This window comes from Lolium rigidum, chromosome 3 (genome assembly GCF_022539505.1).
Source record: "Lolium rigidum isolate FL_2022 chromosome 3, APGP_CSIRO_Lrig_0.1, whole genome shotgun sequence".
Taxonomy (NCBI): domain Eukaryota; kingdom Viridiplantae; phylum Streptophyta; class Magnoliopsida; order Poales; family Poaceae; genus Lolium; species Lolium rigidum.
In genome coordinates, this window is record NC_061510.1 from 162,474,956 (window position 1) to 162,494,875 (window position 19,920).

Sequence of the window (19,920 nt, forward strand, 5' to 3'; positions counted from 1 at the left end):
ACATGAGCATTATTGTGGAGCTTGTTAACTCCGGCATTGAGGGTTCGTGTAATCCTACGCAATGTGTTCATCATCCAACAAAAGTGTAGAGTATGCATTTATCTATTACTGTTATGTGATCAATGTTGAGAGTGTCCACTAGTGAAAGTCTAATCCCTAGGCCTTGTTCCTAAATACGCTATCGTTGCTTGTTTCTTGTTTCTTTGCGTTACTCTGCTGCGTTACTACTGCTACATTACTACTGCTTGTTTACTTGTCTGGGCAAAGCACTTTTACGGTGTCGTTGCCGTTGCTACTGCTTATTCATACCACCTGTATTTCACTATCTCTTCGCCGAACTAGTGCACCTATTAGGTGTGTTGGGGACACAAGAGACTTCTTGCTTTGTGGTTGCGGGGTTGCATGAGAGGGATATCTTTGACCTCTTCCTCCCTGAGATCGATAAACCTTGGGTGATCCACTTAAGGGAAACTTGCTTGCTGTTCTACAAACCTCTTGCTCTTGGAGGCCCAACAACTGTCTACAAGAATAGAAGCTCCCGTAGACATCAAGCACTTTTACGGCGCCGTTGCCGGGGAGGAAAGGTAAAAAGGCACTCATACTACGGTCTCGGGTAAAGTATTTTTACGGCGCCGTTGTGTGTGTGCTCAAAGCTATTTCCTTTAGATCCTGCAATTGCATCTTGTTGTTTCTTGTTTACACTAGTTTGGCATAATGTACAAGAGTGAGCTTCTTATTCTATTTCCTGATTTAAAACATGGATTGTTTGATGCGAAAATTAAAAAACCTATGAAATCTTCTTTGCATCTTTGGTAGTAATATTAGTATGAACGCTTTGAACACCATTGTTGACAATAATATAGAAAGTTCTAAGCTTGGGGAAGCTGGTTTTCATGATATTTTTAGTCCCCCAAGCATTGAGGAGAAAATTTTCTTTGATGATACTTTGCCTCCTATTTCTGATGATTATAATGATGGTGGTCTTTTGGTGCCACATACTATGGTGAGTAAATTTTATTGTGATTATACTATGCCTCCTACACTTGATGAGAATAATAATGATAGCTACTTTGTTGAATTTGCTCCCACTACAACTAATAAAATTGATTATGCTTATGTGGAGAGTAATAATTTTATGCATGAGACTCATGATAATGCTTTATGTGATAGTTATATTGTTGAGTTTGCTCATGATGCTACTGAAAGTTATTATGAGAGAGGAAAATATGGTTGTAGAAATTTTCATGTTACTAAAATGCCTCTCTATGTGCTGAAATTTTTGAAGCTACACTTGTTTTATCTTCCTATGCTTGTTACTTTGCTCTTCATGAACTTGTTTACTTACAAGATTCCTATGCATAGGAAGTATGTTAGACTTAAATGTGTTTTGAATTTGCCTCTTGATGCTCTCTTTTGCTTCAAACACTATTTCTTGCGAGTGCATCCTTAAAACTGCTGAGCCCATCTTAATGGCTAAAAAGAAAGAACTTCTTGGGAGATAACCCATGTGTTATTTTGCTACAGTACTTTGTTTTATATTTGTGTCTTGGAAGTTGTTTACTACTGTAGCAACCTCTCCTTATCTTAGTTTTGTGTTTTGTTGTGCCAAGTAAAGTCTTTGATAGTAAAGTAAGTACTAGATTTGGATTCTTGCGCGAGAAACAGATTTCTTTTCTGTCACGAATCTGGGTCTAATTCTCTGTAGGTGACTCAGAAAATTATGCCAATTTACGTGAGTGATCCTCAGATATGTACGCAACTTTCATTCAATTTGAGCATTTTCATTTGAGCAAGTCTGGTGGCCTAATAAAATCCATCTTTACGGACTGTTCTGTTTTGACAGATTCTGCCTTTTATTTCGCATTGCCTCTTTTGCTATGTTGGATGAATTTCTTTGATCCATTAATGTCCAGTAGCTTTATGCAATGTCCAGAAGTGTTAAGAATGATTGTGTCACCTCTGAACATGTTAATTTTTATTGTCCACTAACCCTCTAATGAGTTGTTTCGAGTTTGGTGTGGAGGAAGTTTTCAAGGGTCAAGAGAGGAGGATGATATACTACGATCAAGAAGAGTGAAAAGTCTAAGCTTGGGGATGCCCCGGTGGTTCATCCCTGCATATATCAAGAAGACTCAAGCGTCTAAGCTTGGGGATGCCCAAGGCATCCCCTTCTTCATCGATAAATTATCGGGTTCCTTCTCTTGAAACTATATTTTTATTCGGTCACATCTTATGTGCTTTACTTGGAGCGTCTGTGTGCTTTTGTTTTTGTTTTTGTTTGAATAAATTGGATTACATCATGCTTGTGTGGGAGAGAGACACGCTCCGCTGGTTCATATGAACACATGTGTTCTTAGCTCATAATATTCATGGCGAAGTTTCCCCTTCGTTAAATTGTTATATGGTTGGAATTGGAAAATGATACATGTAGTAATTGCTATAAATGTCTTGGGTAATGTGATACTTGGCAATTGTTGTGCTCATGTTTAAGCTCTTGCATCATATGCTTTGCACCCATTAATGAAGAAATACATAGAGCATGCTAAAATTTGGTTTGCATATTTGGTTTCTCTAAGGTCTAGATAATTTCTAGTATTGAGTTTGAACAACAAGGAAGACGGTGTAGAGTCTTATAATGTTTTCAATATGTCTTTTATGTGAGTTTTGCTGCACCGGTTCATCCTTGTGTTTGTTTCAAATAAGCCTTGCTAGCCTAAACCTTGTATCGAGAGGGAATACTTCTCATGCATCCAAAATACTTGAGCCAACCACTATGCCATTTGTGTCCACCATATCTACCTATACTACATGGTATTTTCCCGCCATTCCGAAGTAAATTGCTTGAGTGCTACCTTTAAAATTCCATCATTCACCTTTGCAATATATAGCTCATGGGACAAATAGCTTAAAAACTATTGTGGTATTGAATATGTAATTATGCACTTTATCTCTTATTAAGTTGCTTGTTGTGCGATAACCATGTTTGCTGGGAACGCCATCAACTCATTGTTGAATTTCATGTGAGTTGCTATGCATGTTCGTCTTGTCTGAAGTAAGGGCGATCTACACTAAGTTGAATGGTTTGAGCATGCATATTGTGAGAGAAGAACATTGGGCCGCTAACTAAAGCCATGATTCATGGTGGAAGTTTCAGTTTTGGACAAATATCCTCAAGTCTCTAATGAGAAAAGAATTAATTGTTGTCAAATGCTTAAAGCATTAAAAGAGGAGTCCATTAACTGTTGTCTATGTTGTCCCGGTATGGATGTCTAAGTTGAGAATAATCAAAAGCGAGAAATCCAAATGCGAGCTTTCTCCTTAGACCTTTGTACATGCGGCATAGAGGTACCCCTTTGTGAAACTTGGTTAAAGCATATGTATTGCGGTGATAATCCAGGTAGTCCAAGCTAATTAGGACAAGGTGCGGGCACTATTGGTACACTATGCATGAGGCTTGCAACTTATAAGATATAATTTACATGATGCATATGCTTTATTACTACCGTTGACAAAATTGTTTCATGTTTTCAAAATCAAAGCTCTAGCACAAATATAGCAATCGATGCTTTTCCTCTATGGAGGACCATTCTTTTACTTTCATTGTTGAGTCGAGTTCACCTATTTCTCTCCATCTCAAGAAGCAAACACTTGTGTGAACTGTGCATTGATTCTTACATATTTGCATATTGCATTTGTTATATTGCTTTGCATTGACAATTATCCATGAGATATACATGTTATAAGTTGAAAGCAACCGCTGAAACTTCATCTTCCTTTGTGTTGCTTCAATACCTTTAGTTTGAATTATTACTTTATGAGTTAACTCTTATGCAAGACTTATTGATGCTTGTCTTGAAGTGCTATTCATGAAAAGTCTTTGCTTTATGATTCAATTGTTTACCCATGTCATATACATTGTTTTGATCGCTGCATTCACTACATATGCTTTACAAATAGTATGATCAAGTTTATGATGGCATGTCACTCCGGAAATTATCTTTGTTATCGTTTTACCCGCTCGGGACGAGCGAGAACTAAGCTTGGGGATGCTGATACGTCTCCAACGTATCGATAATTTCTTGTGTTCCATGCCACATTATTGATGTTATCTACATGTTATATGCACACTTTATGTCATATTCGTGCATTTTCCGGAACTAACCTATTAACAAGATGCCGAAGTGCCGGTTCTGTTTTCTGCTGTTTTTGGTTTCAGAACTCCTAGTAACGAAATATTCTCGGAATCGGACGAAATCAACGCCCAGGCTCCTATTTTACCCGGAAGCATCCAGAACACACGAGAACCGCCGAGAGAAGGGGGCGGGGCCACCACACCACACCCCGGCGCGGCCAAGGGGGGGCGCCCCCTAGGGTGTGGGCCCCCGGAAGCCCTCCTGCGCCGCCTCTCCGCCTATATAAAGCCCACGACCTAAAAACCTCGGGGCGTTCGACGAAAACCACAGAAACCTTCCCGAGCCGCCGCCATCGCGAAGCCAAGATGCGGGGACGAGAGTCTCTGTTCCGGCACCCTGCCGGAGCGGGGAAGTGCCCCGGAAGGCTTCTCCATCGACACCGCTGCCATCTCCACCGCCATCTTCATCACCGCTGCTGCTCCCATGAGGAGGGAGTAGTTCTCCATCGAGGCTCGGGGCTGTACCGGTAGCTATGTGGTTCATCTCTCTCCTATGTGCTTCAATACAATAATCTCATGAGCTGCCTTACATGATTGAGATTCATATGATGATGCTTGTAATCTAGATGTCACTATGCTAGTCAAGTGAGTTTTACCTATGTGATCTCCGGAGACTCCTTGTCCCACGTGTGTAAAGGTGACGAGTGTGTGCACCGTGTGGGTCTCTTAGGCCATATTTCACGGAATACTTACTCAATGTTGAATGGCATAGTGAGGTGCTTATTTATATCTCTTTAAGATTGCAATATGTTTTGTATCACAATTTATCTATGTGCTACTCTAGTGATGTGTTATTAAAGTAGTTTTATTCCTCCTGCATGTGTGCAAAGGTGACGGTGCGTGCACCGTGTTAGTACTTGGTTTATGCTATGATCATGATCTCTTGTAGATTGCGAAGTTAACTATTGCTATGATAATATTGATGTGATCTATTCCTCCTACATATGCATGAAGGTGACGAGTGTGCATGCTATGCTAGTACTTGGTTTAGTCCGTTGATCTATCTTACACTAAAGGTTACTAAAACATGAGCATTATTGTGGAGCTTGTTAACTCCGGCATTGAGGGTTCGTGTAATCCTACGCAATGTGTTCATCATCCAACAAAAGTGTAGAGTATGCATTTATCTATTCTGTTATGTGATCAATGTTGAGAGTGTCCACTAGTGAAAGTCTAATCCCTAGGCCTTGTTCCTAAATACTGCTATCGCTGCTTGTTTACTGTTTTACTGCGTTACTACTGCTGCGTTACTACTGTTGCGTTACTACTGCTACATTACTACTGCTTGTTTACTGTCCTGGGCAAAGCACTTTTCTGGTGTCGTTGCCGTTGCTACTGCTTATTCATACCACCTGTATTTCACTATCTCTTCGCCGAACTAGTGCACCTATTAGGTGTGTTGGGGACACAAGAGACTTCTTGCTTTGTGGTTGCAGGGTTGCATGAGAGGGATATCTTTGACCTCTTCCTACCTGAGATCGATAAACCTTGGGTGATCCACTTAAGGGAAACTTGCTGCTGTTCTACAAACCTCTGCTCTTGGAGGCCCAACACTGTCTACAAGAATAGAAGCTCCCGTAGACATCAAGCAGCTGCTGCACATGCCTCCATGTGTCCGCTGCATTGCATGCTTATGGCTCCTAGCAGCCTAATGCCTTTATGGTCACAAAGAAGTCACTAGCCCCTATCAACACGTCTCAATCATATCCCTATGTTGTCATAAAAAATAGTTGCCAAATTCTTTTTTTCGCATTGTTTAAATCATTTCTTTTGATACAGTTTTAAAATAGCTTAGTTTTTATTAAACAATAATGGTAAAGTTGTCCAACACAGCTACCAAGCACTTCGAAAATGCTTTCCATGTCTTATGATATAGTTGTTGGGTTTTCGATGGTGGTGTTTCTGAAATCAATTGATAGGTTATCCCATGCAACCACTAAGTTGTTTAAGCATACTTAACAGTTTTTTCGAGCACGGCTACCAAGTTATTTTTGATACTATTAATAGGTTCTTGAAACGAACTATCAGGTTCTCAGATCCGGTTACAAAAATTGTTTTGATAAAGTTGCCAAGTTTTTTGAGAAGTAACTACAAGGTTCTCTGACACAACTACAAAGCTGTTTTGATACAATTGTCGGGTTTTTAAAAATCCGGTAGCTACCGGATTCTTCATTGTATCAAGGAAATAGTCTTAATGCAATTACCCAGTTTCACAAAAATAAGATATCATATTAGTTAGCAATATCTGCCAGATTTTTGGAACAACCATCCAATTGCTTAGCAACAAATGCTAGATTATTTACAAACAATTACTAGTTTTTCCACATCAAACAATTGTTGGATTCATGATTTTCATAGTGTCTAATGTCTATTTGGTAGAAGTGAAATTTAACTCATCAAAGATTTTACTTTAGGGACTATATATGACCAGTGAGAGGGAGTTATTTCCGTCGCCAAACAGTGGTAAACGACATGCCTCATATAGAAAATTTTACATGCATACAATAGCGCCAGAGGGAGTCAATTTGAATTACTGTAGCAAAAATTTGGCATGCAATATACTAGTACTAGTAGTATAATAACATACATTTTAGTGGAGGACCGCCATTTCCTATGTTGCATGAGCGATGGAACCAAGTGAGGCAGTTTTCAGATTTCCGCGCGAGGAACGAGAAGAACACAGGTGCGGCACTTACAATTATATTTCTCCTTTAATCTTAATTGCAGAGTATTTCCCATAACTATGTTTTAATTTCATAAAATCAACACTTGGTGCGCATCAATTAGGATAATTCACAATATCAATATTTTACTAGATTCTCGCCAACCAAGAGGACATGGTTTGTTTGTGTATTTACAATATTTCTAACTGGGCTTTTATTTGATATCAAAGATAAGAAAACGGTGTAAAGGTTCGATCCAGGCCAGCCAGCCTAACCGCGGTGTTAGGTAGTAGAACACTGAGCGATACCATTTTTTCATGAGAAAACAGAAAAGCACGTTAGTTTTGTTTAGTTACTTTGTCCTTGGCAGCAACTTTGAAACCTAGTTCCCTCCTATCTGCAACAGCGCTACATGTGGAAAACAAAGTCGTACATATATACATGTTTTGAGTCACTGGAACTTAGCATGACCTCATACATATCGGTGATCCTAGACATATGGAAGAATTGGGTTACCGAATGATTATGGACCAACGTGGGCTGCCTTGGTTGGTTGGAATTTGATCCCATGCTGACAAATCGGGGCTGACTTAGGGCATCTACAACGTGAGCGCTAACAGGAGGCGCTAGGGTCAAATTCCTGGCAATTAGCCCCGAATTCCACCGCTGCTTTGTGAGTGCGTTAGACCTTTGTCTTCGTAAGCAAGATTGTTTTGTCACACCAAGGAGTAGATGTCTGTTTCTCCAGAGAGAAACTTTTGAACTCTGCAGAATAATGTTTACTGATATATCTCAAATAACATGTGATATTCAATAGCCACTGATGCAGCATTATCTGCAACAAGCAGCAAGATGAAGTTGGAGACCTTGCGAGTCCAATGAAAATATATAATGCTCGCTCGTTTGTTTCTGCAGCAATGATCTGCTCAACGAAACCAAAACAATATAGCCGCAATTGCAGCAGCAACTCATCACAGGGTGAAAGACGGATTTGAACAAAAAAGGAGCAATTGCCAAGTACTTGAAGCCCCGAAGCCTTCTGTGTTGTATTATTATTCTCTTATATATAGAAGACATAAATAGAAACGGTTTTGAAACCTTACATAAAAGTGCACGGCGCACTATAGACCAACATAAACATTAGAGATCCCTCCCCACCTCCCCTCACACAGAAAGCTCACGAGTAGTATACAGTTTTTATCAAGATCACCCACCAACAAAAGGAATACGCATCAAACGCTGCTGCAACTATCTACTCCGCCTGTTCCATTCCTGGCTAGGCATTTCAGAAACCAGATGGCAATGGCAAGACGCTGTTAAGCTTCGATGACCGGGTCCTCCTCTTCCTCAGCCTCTCAGCAATGATGAAGGCAAGCTCCAGAGATTGGGACGCGTTCAGCCTCGGGTCGCAGTGTGTGTGGTAGCGGTCGGCCAGGTCGTCAAAGGTCACAGTTCGTGATCCACCGATGCACTCTGTCACGTTCTGCCCAGTCATCTCGAGGTGGACACCTCCTGCGTGGCTCCCTTCTTGCTCATGAACATCGAAGAATGCCCTGACCTCAGCCTATTAGAGAAAAGTTCCTGATTAGTTTGGGGCCATGACTACAAAGACTTCAGTGAAGAATTCAGTATCAATGAAACTATCCTAGCCAATGATCTCAAATGCACACTCCAATCAAATGAAAAAAAAAAAAAAAGTCTACTGTTTTTTGTACTTCTTAATCTACAGTTAAAAAATGTCTGGAGTTATTATTAGTAAAATCTACTAATCTATCTAATACGGTGATCAAATATCCCCCCTTTCACTTTCCAAGATGCAGAACTCTTCTTGCAACTTAAGATTAGTATTGCTAGCAACTTCGAACAGTAGCTGATAATTAACAGCAAGATGGCATGGTGCTGCTTTGTTCAGTACATAATTACATCTAATCCTTGGTACAAGAGACCAGCACTTCAGTACCAGTCAGTTCAAGTAAATGTTATATTAAGAGACAGCATGTGCTGCAAACAGTGCGCCCGTTGCACGATTTGCAACTGGAGTGCATGCCTAGGGCACACAAACAAAACATTCTTAAACAATCAGATGGTTCAATCTCCAATACTCCGAGCAATCAATTTAGTAGATCTACTCCCATCATACTAGTTAGACCCACTTCCACTGTAATCACTGGACCCACTTCACTAAAATCATTTAATTGACACTGTGTGACCATCCATGATGGTGACTATATCTCTGGACCAGTCCAACAACCACCATCCCATGAAACATATGGTGGATGTCCTCATCATACCTAACAGGCTAATACACATCTATGATAAATGTTTTTTGGGGGTCTAGACACGTTCATAGCATACAAAATTGATATTACACTGACCAGTCACCAACTATTACTCAAGGCTATTGACCAATTAGTTAATGACTAAAATTGCAATAGCAGTTCCTCATTATGATTTATGCAATCAAGAAACTCTTCTTGCATAATTAATGAAAAGGCAAGCATCTTTTCATCGTTTTATTTTCGAATCTAGTTGGTACTACGTACATTATACATCATATTGTTGTCTACTTTGAAGCTTCATCAGCTAACTAGCTTATATGGTTATTCACCAGAAAATGGGGCCCAATATTACCTCTGTTTTCATCTATAGCAGCAGTGAGCATATGGCTTAACATCTATTTCTGCTTTTATCACGTTTTTTAGGTTGATGGGGGTAGCATATGTGATGTGCAGATTGCCCACAAGGCCACAAAGGCTGCATCATTCTAGTGAAGCAACACAATGGATGAAGTAGGAAAAATAGCACATACCAGAATAGAGTCAAAGGGGCGTGTCTTTAGACCACAAGGAGCCTTGATGGTGTTCCCGTGCATGGGATCAGTGATCCAGGTAACAATTTGACCAGAATTGCGGACAGCACGGATAAGATGAGGTAATTTGACCCTCATGTTCTCTGCCCCCATTCTTGTAATGATGGTAATTCTCCCAGCTTTGTTTGTTGGGTTCAATATCTCAATCAGCTTCACCAAGTCGCTGGGGTTCATTTTGTCACTCACCTGAAATCCACATTTTACAATTTGATGTTTAGCTCAGCATACACATGTGTATTTTTACGTTTTCAACATGAAGTTAGTCTGAAAAGATACCTTGATGCCAAGAGGGTTAGCAACACCCCTGAGGAATTCAACATGAGCACCGTCAAGCTGGCGAGTGCGTTCACCGACCCAGAGCATGTGGGCAGAACAGTCGTAGAAAAGACCAGAGGTTGAGTCCTGACGGGTTAGAGCTTGCTCGTATGGTAGGAGCAGGCACTCATGAGAGGTCCAGAATTCAGTACTTGACATAACCGGGTGGTCCAATGTTAGCCCAGCAGCAGACATGAAGCCAAGGGCTTCATCAACCCTGTGTGCCAATTCACGGTACCTAACAAAGCATCCCCACAATAATTAGACAATAGAATGGAATACTTCTTGATTGGCCAAGAAGACAACAATTTATATAATTTCCATCAAAATAATCAGAAAACATTTAATAATTACAAACTCTAAACATTTGAGCTGTTATTGAATAACAATATTAGATCATGTTGTTACACCATAAAGCAATATATGTTGGGGTGGAAGAGTTATTCAGTGGAGTACAACAACATCAGATAACTGTATGACTTCTGCAGGAAACTGACACTGGATGACTTCAGAAACAGTTAACATGGCCCATCCTATAATGTCTGAGTTCCCAAGAAACAGAACTACTGAAAGGTAATGATAAGAGTATGTGCATAGGTGTGCACTCCCATCAAATAGGTTGCTCTGTAGCATTCAATGAGACAATGATAATTGCATACAATCAAATAATATGATATTACCGGTTTATACCGGAAAACAGTAGAAAATGGACTGAGACTTTGAAATAATTAGTTGATTTATTTCGATGTGATTCCTCTAAATTCCCTCCAATGGTGGAAAGTAATGGAATGATCTAATAGAGTTTAATTTTCTCTATGTCAACAACTACAGCTAAGTCCATGACAACTAAACGATTCAATGATCAGTCATTTTTTTTGCAGCACACAGTAACTAAACGATTACCATAATTACCAACATATGCAAAAACAAAACAGAAAGTGCATAGAAGATGTTTTCACCTGTCACCCTGCTCGCTGTTTTCAGTGAAATCGAGGTTCCACTGGGTGACCCGCTGCATGGCAGCATAGCCTCCCATGGCGAAAGCGCGGAGGAGGTTGAGCGTGGCAGCGGACTGGGTGTATGCCCTGATCATCCTCTGGGGATCGGGGATGCGGCTCTTCTCGTTGAATGCATCTCCGTTGATGTTGTCCCCTCTGTAGCTAGGTAGCTTCACTCCGTCCTTGACCTCGAAGTTATCCGACCTCGGCTTCGCGAACTGGCCGGCCATTCTCCCAACCTATTATTATTATTACCGAATCATCAACAAATTAGATCACCAGATTACAAGGGAGGTTTGCGCGGAGGGATTTGAGGTGGGCGCGCGTACCTTGATGACGGGCATCTGGCCGCCGAAGGTGAGGACGGCGGACATCTGGAGGAGGACGCGGAAGGTGTCGCGGATGTTGTTGCCGTTGAACTCCTTGAAGCTCTCGGCGCAGTCGCCGCCCTGGAGGAGGAAGGCCCGGCCCATGGCGGCGTCCGCGAGGCGCTCCTCCAGGTTCCGCGCCTCCCCGGCGAAGACGATCGGCGGGAAGGCCTCGATCGTCTTCAGCGCCGACTCCAGCTCGGCCGCGTTCGGGTACTCCGGCAGCTGCAGCGCCTTCTTCGCCCTCCAGCTGTCGATGGCCCACTTGGCCGGTTTCGGGGCCTGGGGGGCCGCGGACTTCTCCGGCGCGACCGTGGCCGCCGACGAGGTCTTGGCGGCGGCGGCGGTGGCGGCGGTGGGCTTGGACGGCTCCGCGGCGTGGACGGCGCGGATTGTGCGGCGCTTGAGCGGGAGGAAGGACGGGGCGCGGCGGGGCTGCGTGACGGCTCCGCCGGATAGGGCGGCGGCGGCGTGGTTGGTGGCGAGCGCCATTGCGGACGGAATGGGGGCGGCGGCGGCGATCGGGAGTTGAGGAATCTGGGGTTTTGGGAAGGAATGCAGTAGTGGAGGGGAGGGCGGGCGTGGTGGGCGCGGTCTCTCCTGAAGCGATTAGGAAATGGGGGCGCGCTATTTATAGCTGGCCGGAGCCGGAGCCGGTCAGGGCCGCGGTTGGTGAGTGGGAGCCGGGAGGGAGGAGGGAGGCGGTGGTAGTTGGAAGAAGCGACCCGGGAAGGGAAGAGGGAAAGAGCGATCACGCATATTCTAGGATTTTCTCCTTGCTACCTCGTGTGTAAACTTGTTTCCTTTTTCTTTTGTCCCCTTGCTTCCAAAATATTGAAGGGTTTTCTTGCTTATACCCTACACTCCTCCAAATTTATGAAAAGGTCCGGGTATAAGAGCATCTCCAACAGGCGTTGTATCCAGCGATGTATCCAAAAAAAAAAAAAGCAACCAGTTTAGCACGCGAGAGACGCAAAAAAAAAACACTTTTCAGGCGCGCTGCAAAGTGCTTTTACAGCGCCAAAATTTAGCGAGGTTGTTGGAGATGCTCTACTATCTGCAACACTAAACATGAAGCTGATAAAACGTGTTTGATGTTGTAGTTGTAGTTGTTGTTGATATATGATTCTAAAAACATAGTCAAACTTAACATTTATAACTGGTACGGGAAAACAACAAGACACCAAGGCTATTAGGAGGCGGCTCTAAAACCCATCTAGGGTTTCGTCCCTCTCACCGGCGATGCTGCCGGTCCGCTCCGCCTCCAGTGGCCTTGGAGCCTTGGAGGTGTGGCGGAACGCGGCCTCTCGCCGGCGGGAAGGTTTCAGTTCTTCGTTTAGTTTGTTTTCAGTGTCTTCTTCGGGATGGTGAGGCGGCGGCTACTTCCTGATGTCAGAATAAGGTCCTCCCCGTTCTACTCGTTCCGGTGGTGCATCTAGCACCGGCTGAGGGTGCGTGGAGTTGTGTGTCTGGCGGATCTCCCGTGATCCGGTCGTCTTTCGTATTCAATTCTGTGGTTTCAGGTCAGTCTCTTCCGATCTATGGTTGTCATCATTGGCGATGGTTGCTTCTATGGTGCGCTGGTCCTTTGGGGCCTTAGCACGATGAATTCCTATATGTCTACTACAACAAGCTCTACTACGATAAGCTTTGTCGGTGATGGAGGAGTGAAGATGGCGGCACGCCTTCGGCTAGTGCTAGTGTCTGTAGTCGTCGCTAGGTGGTCCAATGACCTATTTGTAATTTTTTATTACTTTTAGACATCTTTGTAGTGTTGTTGATGATAATAAATAGATCGGTGGAATTTTCGCAAAAAAAGAACAAAACTAGAATTTCATTTAATCTTGAATATAGTGAATACGTTAGTGGCAAGAATTACCCATACCCCTTATGGCAATGGATGGGGCGACACCTTTTCTGGAGATCTTCGTCTCTAGAGAAGAGGAGAGCCTTAATTTGATGATTTTTCCGAGGAAGTGGCGGACCCAAATGTTATTTTTTCTAGTTTAAGATGGCGTTAATCCTATCTTCATGATCTCCGCCAACAAGGTAAACTCCATCTCCGTGATCGACTTCACCCCCTAACATTTTTTGTAGATCAGAACCTAGTGATTGATACCATGTTAACTTTTTGGTTTAGTTCACATCCTAGTGATTGATACCATGTTATTCCTTGTTGATGAAGCTATACATATAGATTTTGCTGTATTTCATGTGCCACTAATCATTGTCATGTTTTACCGTTGTGAGTAGTTATCTATGTTCCCGACGCCATGTGATACCTTAGCCACAATTTTCATGTATTATAATATGAGTATATATGGTCAAGTTTTATTTCGTAGTCATGGTTTTTATGATGGTGGTGTATGAACGTCGATTGTACTTTACTTCACCTACGTTGGCTCATAGGGTTGCACCTTAGAGCAAGGAAGAGAGGAGGAAAGCTAAAAATGAAAAAAAAGGTTCTCCAATTCTTAGAATTGCAATAGTTTTGTTTATCACGACCCTAGTATGTAAGCCAGGGTTGAACATTTATGTCTTAATATCTCCCTTAATTTCTCATCGATATGGCATCAGGATTGGCCATTAGGGGTATAATTCTTCATAAAATGGGTGTTCCTAGCTTAGGCTCTGTCAACAGTAATAAGGTTTGACAATTTATTTACCAAGCTTTATATGGAAATATATGGTTGCTATAATATTTCGGTCGCTCTCATGCTTGTTATAATATTTTGGACGCTCTCAGGAATGCTTGTCCTCTCATGCATCGAGTCATCTCGTGATATGTTTATTATTTGTTTGCTCTATACTTGATAATCCCAAACATTTATCACTTATAAACCTCAACAACATTCATAGTTATTCGACCGCCAATTTTTTTCACCAATACCTTCAGCTCCTTGATACGTCTCAAACGTATCTATAATTTCTTATGTTCCATGCTACTTTTATGATGATACTCACATGTTTTATACACACTTTATGTCATTATTATGCATTTTCCGACACTAACCTATTGACGAGATGCCGAAGAGCCAGTTGCTATTTTCTGCTGTTTTTGGTTTCAGAAATCCTACAAAGGAAATATTCTCGAAATTGGACGAAATCAACGCCCAGGGTCTTATGTTTCCACGAAGATTCCAGAAGACCGAAAGGGAAACGAAGTGGGCGACGGGGCGCCGACATCACAGGGCCGCGCGACCTGGGTGGGGCCCGCGCCGCCCTATGGTGTGGGCCCCCGCCAGCCCTCCGACTCCGCCCTTCCGCCTACTTAAAGCCTTCGTCGCGAAAACCCCAGTACCGAGAGCCACGATACGGAAAACCTTCCAGAGACGCCGTCGCCGCCAATCCCATCTCGGGGGATTCAAGAGATCGCCTCCGGCACCCTGCCGGAGAGGGGAATCACCTCCCGGAGGACTCTTCATCACCCTGATCGCCTCCGGATCGATGTGTGAGTAGTTCACCCCTGGACTATGGGTCCATAGCAGTAGCTAGATGGTTGTCTTCTCCTCATTGTGCTATCATGTTAGATCTTGTGAGCTGCCTATCATGATCAAGATCGTCTATTTGTAATGCTACATGTTGTGTTTGTTGGGATCCGATGAATATGGAATACTATGTCAAGTTGATTATCAATCTATCATATATGTGTTGTTTATGTTCTTGCATGCTCTCCGTTGCTAGTAGAGGCTCTGAACAAGTTGATACTTGTGACTCCAAGAGGGAGTATTTATGCTCGATAGTGGGTTCATGCCTACATTGAATCTGGGACAGTGACAGAAAGTTCTAAGGTTGTGGATATGATGTTGCCACTAGGGATAAAACATCAATGCTTTGTCTAAGGATATTAATTTGTGTTGATTACATTACGCACCATACTTAATGCAATTGTCTGTTGTTTGCAACTTAATACTGGAAGGGGTTCGGATGATAACCTGAAGGTGGACTTTTTAGGCATAGATGCATGCTGGATAGCGTTCTATGTACTTTGTCGTAATGCCATGATTAAATCTCATAGTACTCATCGTGATATATGTATGTGCATTGTTATGTCTTCTTTATTTGTCAATTGCCCAACTGTAATTTGTTCACCCAACATGCTATTTCTTATCGGAAATACAATCTACTGCAATACTTGTTCTTTACTGTTCTTCGCAAACAAACATCATCTTCCACACTATACATCTAATCCTTTGTTTACAGCAAGCCGGTGAGATTGACAACCTCACTGTTACGTTGGGGCAAAGTACTTTGATTGTGTTGTGCAGGTTCCACGTTGGCGCGGAATCCCTGGTGTTGCGCCGCACTACACTCCGTCACCAACAACCTTCACGTGTTCCTTGACTCCTACTGATTCGATAACCTTGGTTTCTTACTGAGGGAAAACTTGCTGCTGTACGCATCACACCTTCCTCTTGGGGTTCCCAACGGACGCGTGTCTTGCACGCCATCACTCCTCGGTATTTCGAAACTCATTACTTAACCAAACATGTTACATCAGATGCCCCTACACTTGTGGATATTAGAGCTCCACCGAGCTTCGATGAACTATTGCGGGCTTCGATGAGCGGTGCTAGCGGCTGACAACAAGCTTCCGAAAACTCCAACAAACACGACAAAATCTGGCGGCGTCAGCCACGCGGCGACAAATGGATGGAAATTTTATGGAATTTAGTCATGGTTGGGCTTGGGAGGGAATGGAGAGGCTTATTCTCTCCCTACGTATGGGAGACGGGGGTGGTGGGAAAGGGGGGGGGGGGTTAGAGTGGATATTTTTGGTCAAGAGGGATGTGAGAGAACAAGGGAGCGGTAATGTTCCTCTAAAAGGACCCTTGGATTTTTCAATTTTTTTTCAATCCTTTCCTGTCCATGGCTCCAAATATTATGCTCTTACATAGGCAGGTGCAACCCGAGAAGTTGCAGAGGAGCCCCAATACAGTGGCCCATTTTTCTAAATGTTTGCTCCCATTCTTGCTAATCAAGGGATTAAAAATAATTAAACATTATTACCAACTAAAATTTCCATCATATTTAAGACCCTAGAGAATTTTGTATGTGTTCATCTATGCATTTCTTCAGGGTGATCTTTTTTGTTCGCGGCTCCAAATTTTTCACTTCAGGTGTTGTCTTGGTGATGGTTATGCTGCTAATGTCAGGACTGCACCACAGTAGCGGGACTTTTTTATAGCTTCTTTTTTTTAGATGTGTGAATCTGTGATGTCATTAGGTTATTGTGTTGTTGTAGAGGTTGGCTGTAATTAGTATCTTCACGATATTAATATATTCTCTTTATAAAAAAACATATGCATTTTTTGATTAAAGACCAAAAACTTTTGAATCATATACTTGTTATAACAATTTTTTTGAATCATATACTTGTTATAACAGAGTAATTACTATATTATACTTTTATGTGTATTAAATGAATTACATGATGAATGTATAAATAAAAAATACAAAATTTTCCAAGTAGAACTACATGTCATACAATATATCACCCGAAACACAAAAACTGATATGTCAAATAAGCCGAAACGATATAATACCCGATGTCCATAACTTTAAACGGTGGCATTAAGAGATGTCTTCAGTTTCATGCTTGTGAGAGGTGAGCTTGAAAAATCGTACCTTTGAGCTGAAAAAGGTAAGAGCATCTTCAGTCGCCGCTCCCAAACACCGTTGATAACTGCAAGAACATAGATTAATTGTAGCTAGTTTCAAAATAAAAGTATCGAACCACGATGAGCTACTGTTTAGGGTCTTAATGCCCCTTGCCACATTCTACTAAAGATTACTTATAAATTGTTTTCTAATCTCAAAATGTTTAAAGGGGGGTGTTGTAAAAGGTTGAATATAAAGTAAATAAAGCAGTAAAAGGGTTATAGAAAATAGGTTGAAACTTAATAAGGCAAAGTGTTCTCAAGGATTATTGGATCCACCTCTAGCATTAGGATTCATGTTAATCAAGATAAAATATACTTTTAACCATATTGTGTGTGGGAGAGCTCCGTAATAAGATGCGCCCAGAAAGCCATCGGTCATCGCATCCCTAAATAATCACAGCAGCTAGTCTTCTGCAAGCCACATATTGACTATTGCTATTAAGGGTTTTACCCAGTGGTTATCGATATGAGCTTAGTGAATCCCTCTTATCCCCCTTATTCACGTGTCAAAGTGCCGATACGATAATATCACTTCCCACCATTCACTTTACCACACTTCAAATGGTAATTTCCTCTCGAGACCATAAGGAAAATATTACATGGTACACAACACATAATATCAAGAGAGAGAACTAGCACACATTTTTTAAAGTTCGCCGTCACTGTTAGTCACGGAGTTACGTATACCCCATGATGTCAATATATATACCGACGACGTGGGCTTAGCCCCGTGGTTGGGGTCGCAGTGGCGCACTCCAATAGCCGGAGTCCGATTCCTGTCAGTGATGAATTTTCGGAATTCTCACGCCAAATCCCGCTTCTACTACTCTATATCACTAGTGTCTAGTTCCTCCTAGACACTGTTATATTTTTTAATATATGTACCAAACATCTCGTAGAGTTGTAGTGCGTTTATGCTGTATCGACGTACATGTCAGTTCATACATATAATTGTGTTGCACTGTTGCTAACTTGCATATGATGTTGTGTCCCTGTCTTTTGGTATAACAAATTAGGCGTGCGTACAAAAAAATTGTTAATACTTTCAGGGCTTACATTTGCCAGTTAAGAAAGATACCATTCTTTGAGGTATATATATCTTGAAAGAAAATATATCATCAAATTAATTAGTCCCTTAACCATCGAAAAACAAATGTCTAGCTGACCAGTACGACCAGCCCTAGCAGTATTCGGTACAACTACAAGTTTTTTTTTAAATGGGTACAATTGCGAGTTTGATTAGTTTGTTGACTAAGTTGCCAATGTAGTTGGTGAGACGAGACTAATATGCCTTAACTTTAACAATGGGACCCTAATCACCAATGTGAATGTCTAATCACTACTCACTAACAGGTACGTCCACCATAACCATGGTAAAGCTTAACATGTGGAGCTGTATCTGTGTAGTTTGATAATGTCACCAAACGTCAACAGTGCAGGAATAAGTTCCGGAGTTGTCGAGCTGTGTTGTACATAGCTTATCTTGTATAACCACCTACAAAAAGAAATGGTTTGCTCCACAATAGAATATCTGAAATCAATTAACAAACACAATTAACATAACCTGCTGCTTTGTCGTGGATACCGAAGACCCAGGCTGCCTTATAAGTTTTTTTGTCTCTATTTTGCCAGCTATTATTTTTCTAAATATGACCGGATCAAATTTTGAAATATGTTGATTCAACAACCCCGTGCCGGCTGCGCGTTCGGTTAATATGGTTAATTCGGTTCGGTTATTTCGGTTATACGGTAAATACAGTTTGAATACTTCGGTTAATACGGTTATGTATAAAAATACGGTTCGGTTTCGGTAATAACTATTAAACTTCGGTTCGGTTTCGGTAATAACCAAACTAACCATAGTTGACGCGAATTTTAGATTCAAAACTATATATTATTCATTATTTATATTTCACTAAGGATTTTGCAAGAGAGGAAAACAAAAAGTAAAGAAATTTCGAACAAAGTAAAATATGGATGTATTTTGCATAACCGTACTAAAGGATTCGCCAAAGAGGGAAAAGAAAAAACAAAAAAATAAACGGCCAGAGAGGTCCAACTATCAACCTATGGTTACACAGGCAGACAATTCCGTGGTCAAACCACCATGGTGGTGCAGCTTACGTGAAAGGTACTCACTTCAGGAAGTATATTAAGATTATCTGCGAAGTTGGGCTGGCCTACAGATCGGAATTTTGTGCTAGGCTAGACGTTCGGTTTTCTTTCGGTTTAACCACGGTTTTTTGGTTAAAAACCGAATTAACCGAAGTCCTTTCGGTTTGCTATTTTACTAACTGTAACTGTAACCATAAACTGTAAAAACCATAGATCGGTTGAGGTTAGATTTTTTTCGGTTCGGTTTTCGGTTTCGGTTCGGTTATGCACAGCCCACCCAATTCGTGGTTCCTTGGTTGGTGTGGTCGCGCGAAAAAGTGCCACTTGGATCATCCTTCACCGGTGTTGGTAATGTAGCTTTTTTCTGAATGTGTAGGTGCAGGCTAGGGATGCAGGACGCCCGATTCTTAGCCAAAACTTATTAGGCTAGTTATGCTATCCTTTTAGCCAATTAGTTTAGTTTAAGGGTCTTGATGAGGATTCTCCGGAGGCTAGACCCCCCTCCCCCCAAGCCTTTGGATCTCATGTCGTTGGACCGTTAGATCGACTTCTATGTCTAGTTTTGTCTTAAATTTCATTTCATTGAAGCTGTTGATTGCTTTTTGAAGCACTGTCGTTGATCGTTGGTAGCACTGCAGATGGCCGTTTGCATCCCCCGCCCCCCAACATCGCTGGAAGCATCTGTCGTAGGCATGGGTGCATCACTGTCACCGATGAGCAGCACCGCAGCCGCTCGC

The 19,920-nt window shown here is 41.9% G+C and overlaps 1 protein-coding gene across 1 annotated transcript; it reads right to left on the reverse strand.

Annotated features, from left to right (window-relative positions):
* Nucleotides 1–7,899: 7,899 nt before the first annotated feature.
* Nucleotides 7,900–11,964, reverse strand: LOC124702618 (phospho-2-dehydro-3-deoxyheptonate aldolase 1, chloroplastic-like). The gene is made up of 5 exons (XM_047234782.1): nucleotides 11,367–11,964; nucleotides 10,999–11,276; nucleotides 10,001–10,277; nucleotides 9,665–9,910; nucleotides 7,900–8,419 (listed from the first exon to the last, which is right to left on the reverse strand). The coding sequence occupies exons 1-5, from the start codon at nucleotides 11,895–11,897 to the stop codon at nucleotides 8,141–8,143; spliced, it is 1,611 nt and encodes a 536-aa protein (XP_047090738.1). The 5' UTR covers nucleotides 11,898–11,964; the 3' UTR covers nucleotides 7,900–8,140.
* Between the last annotated feature and the right edge of the window lie 7,956 nt (nucleotides 11,965–19,920).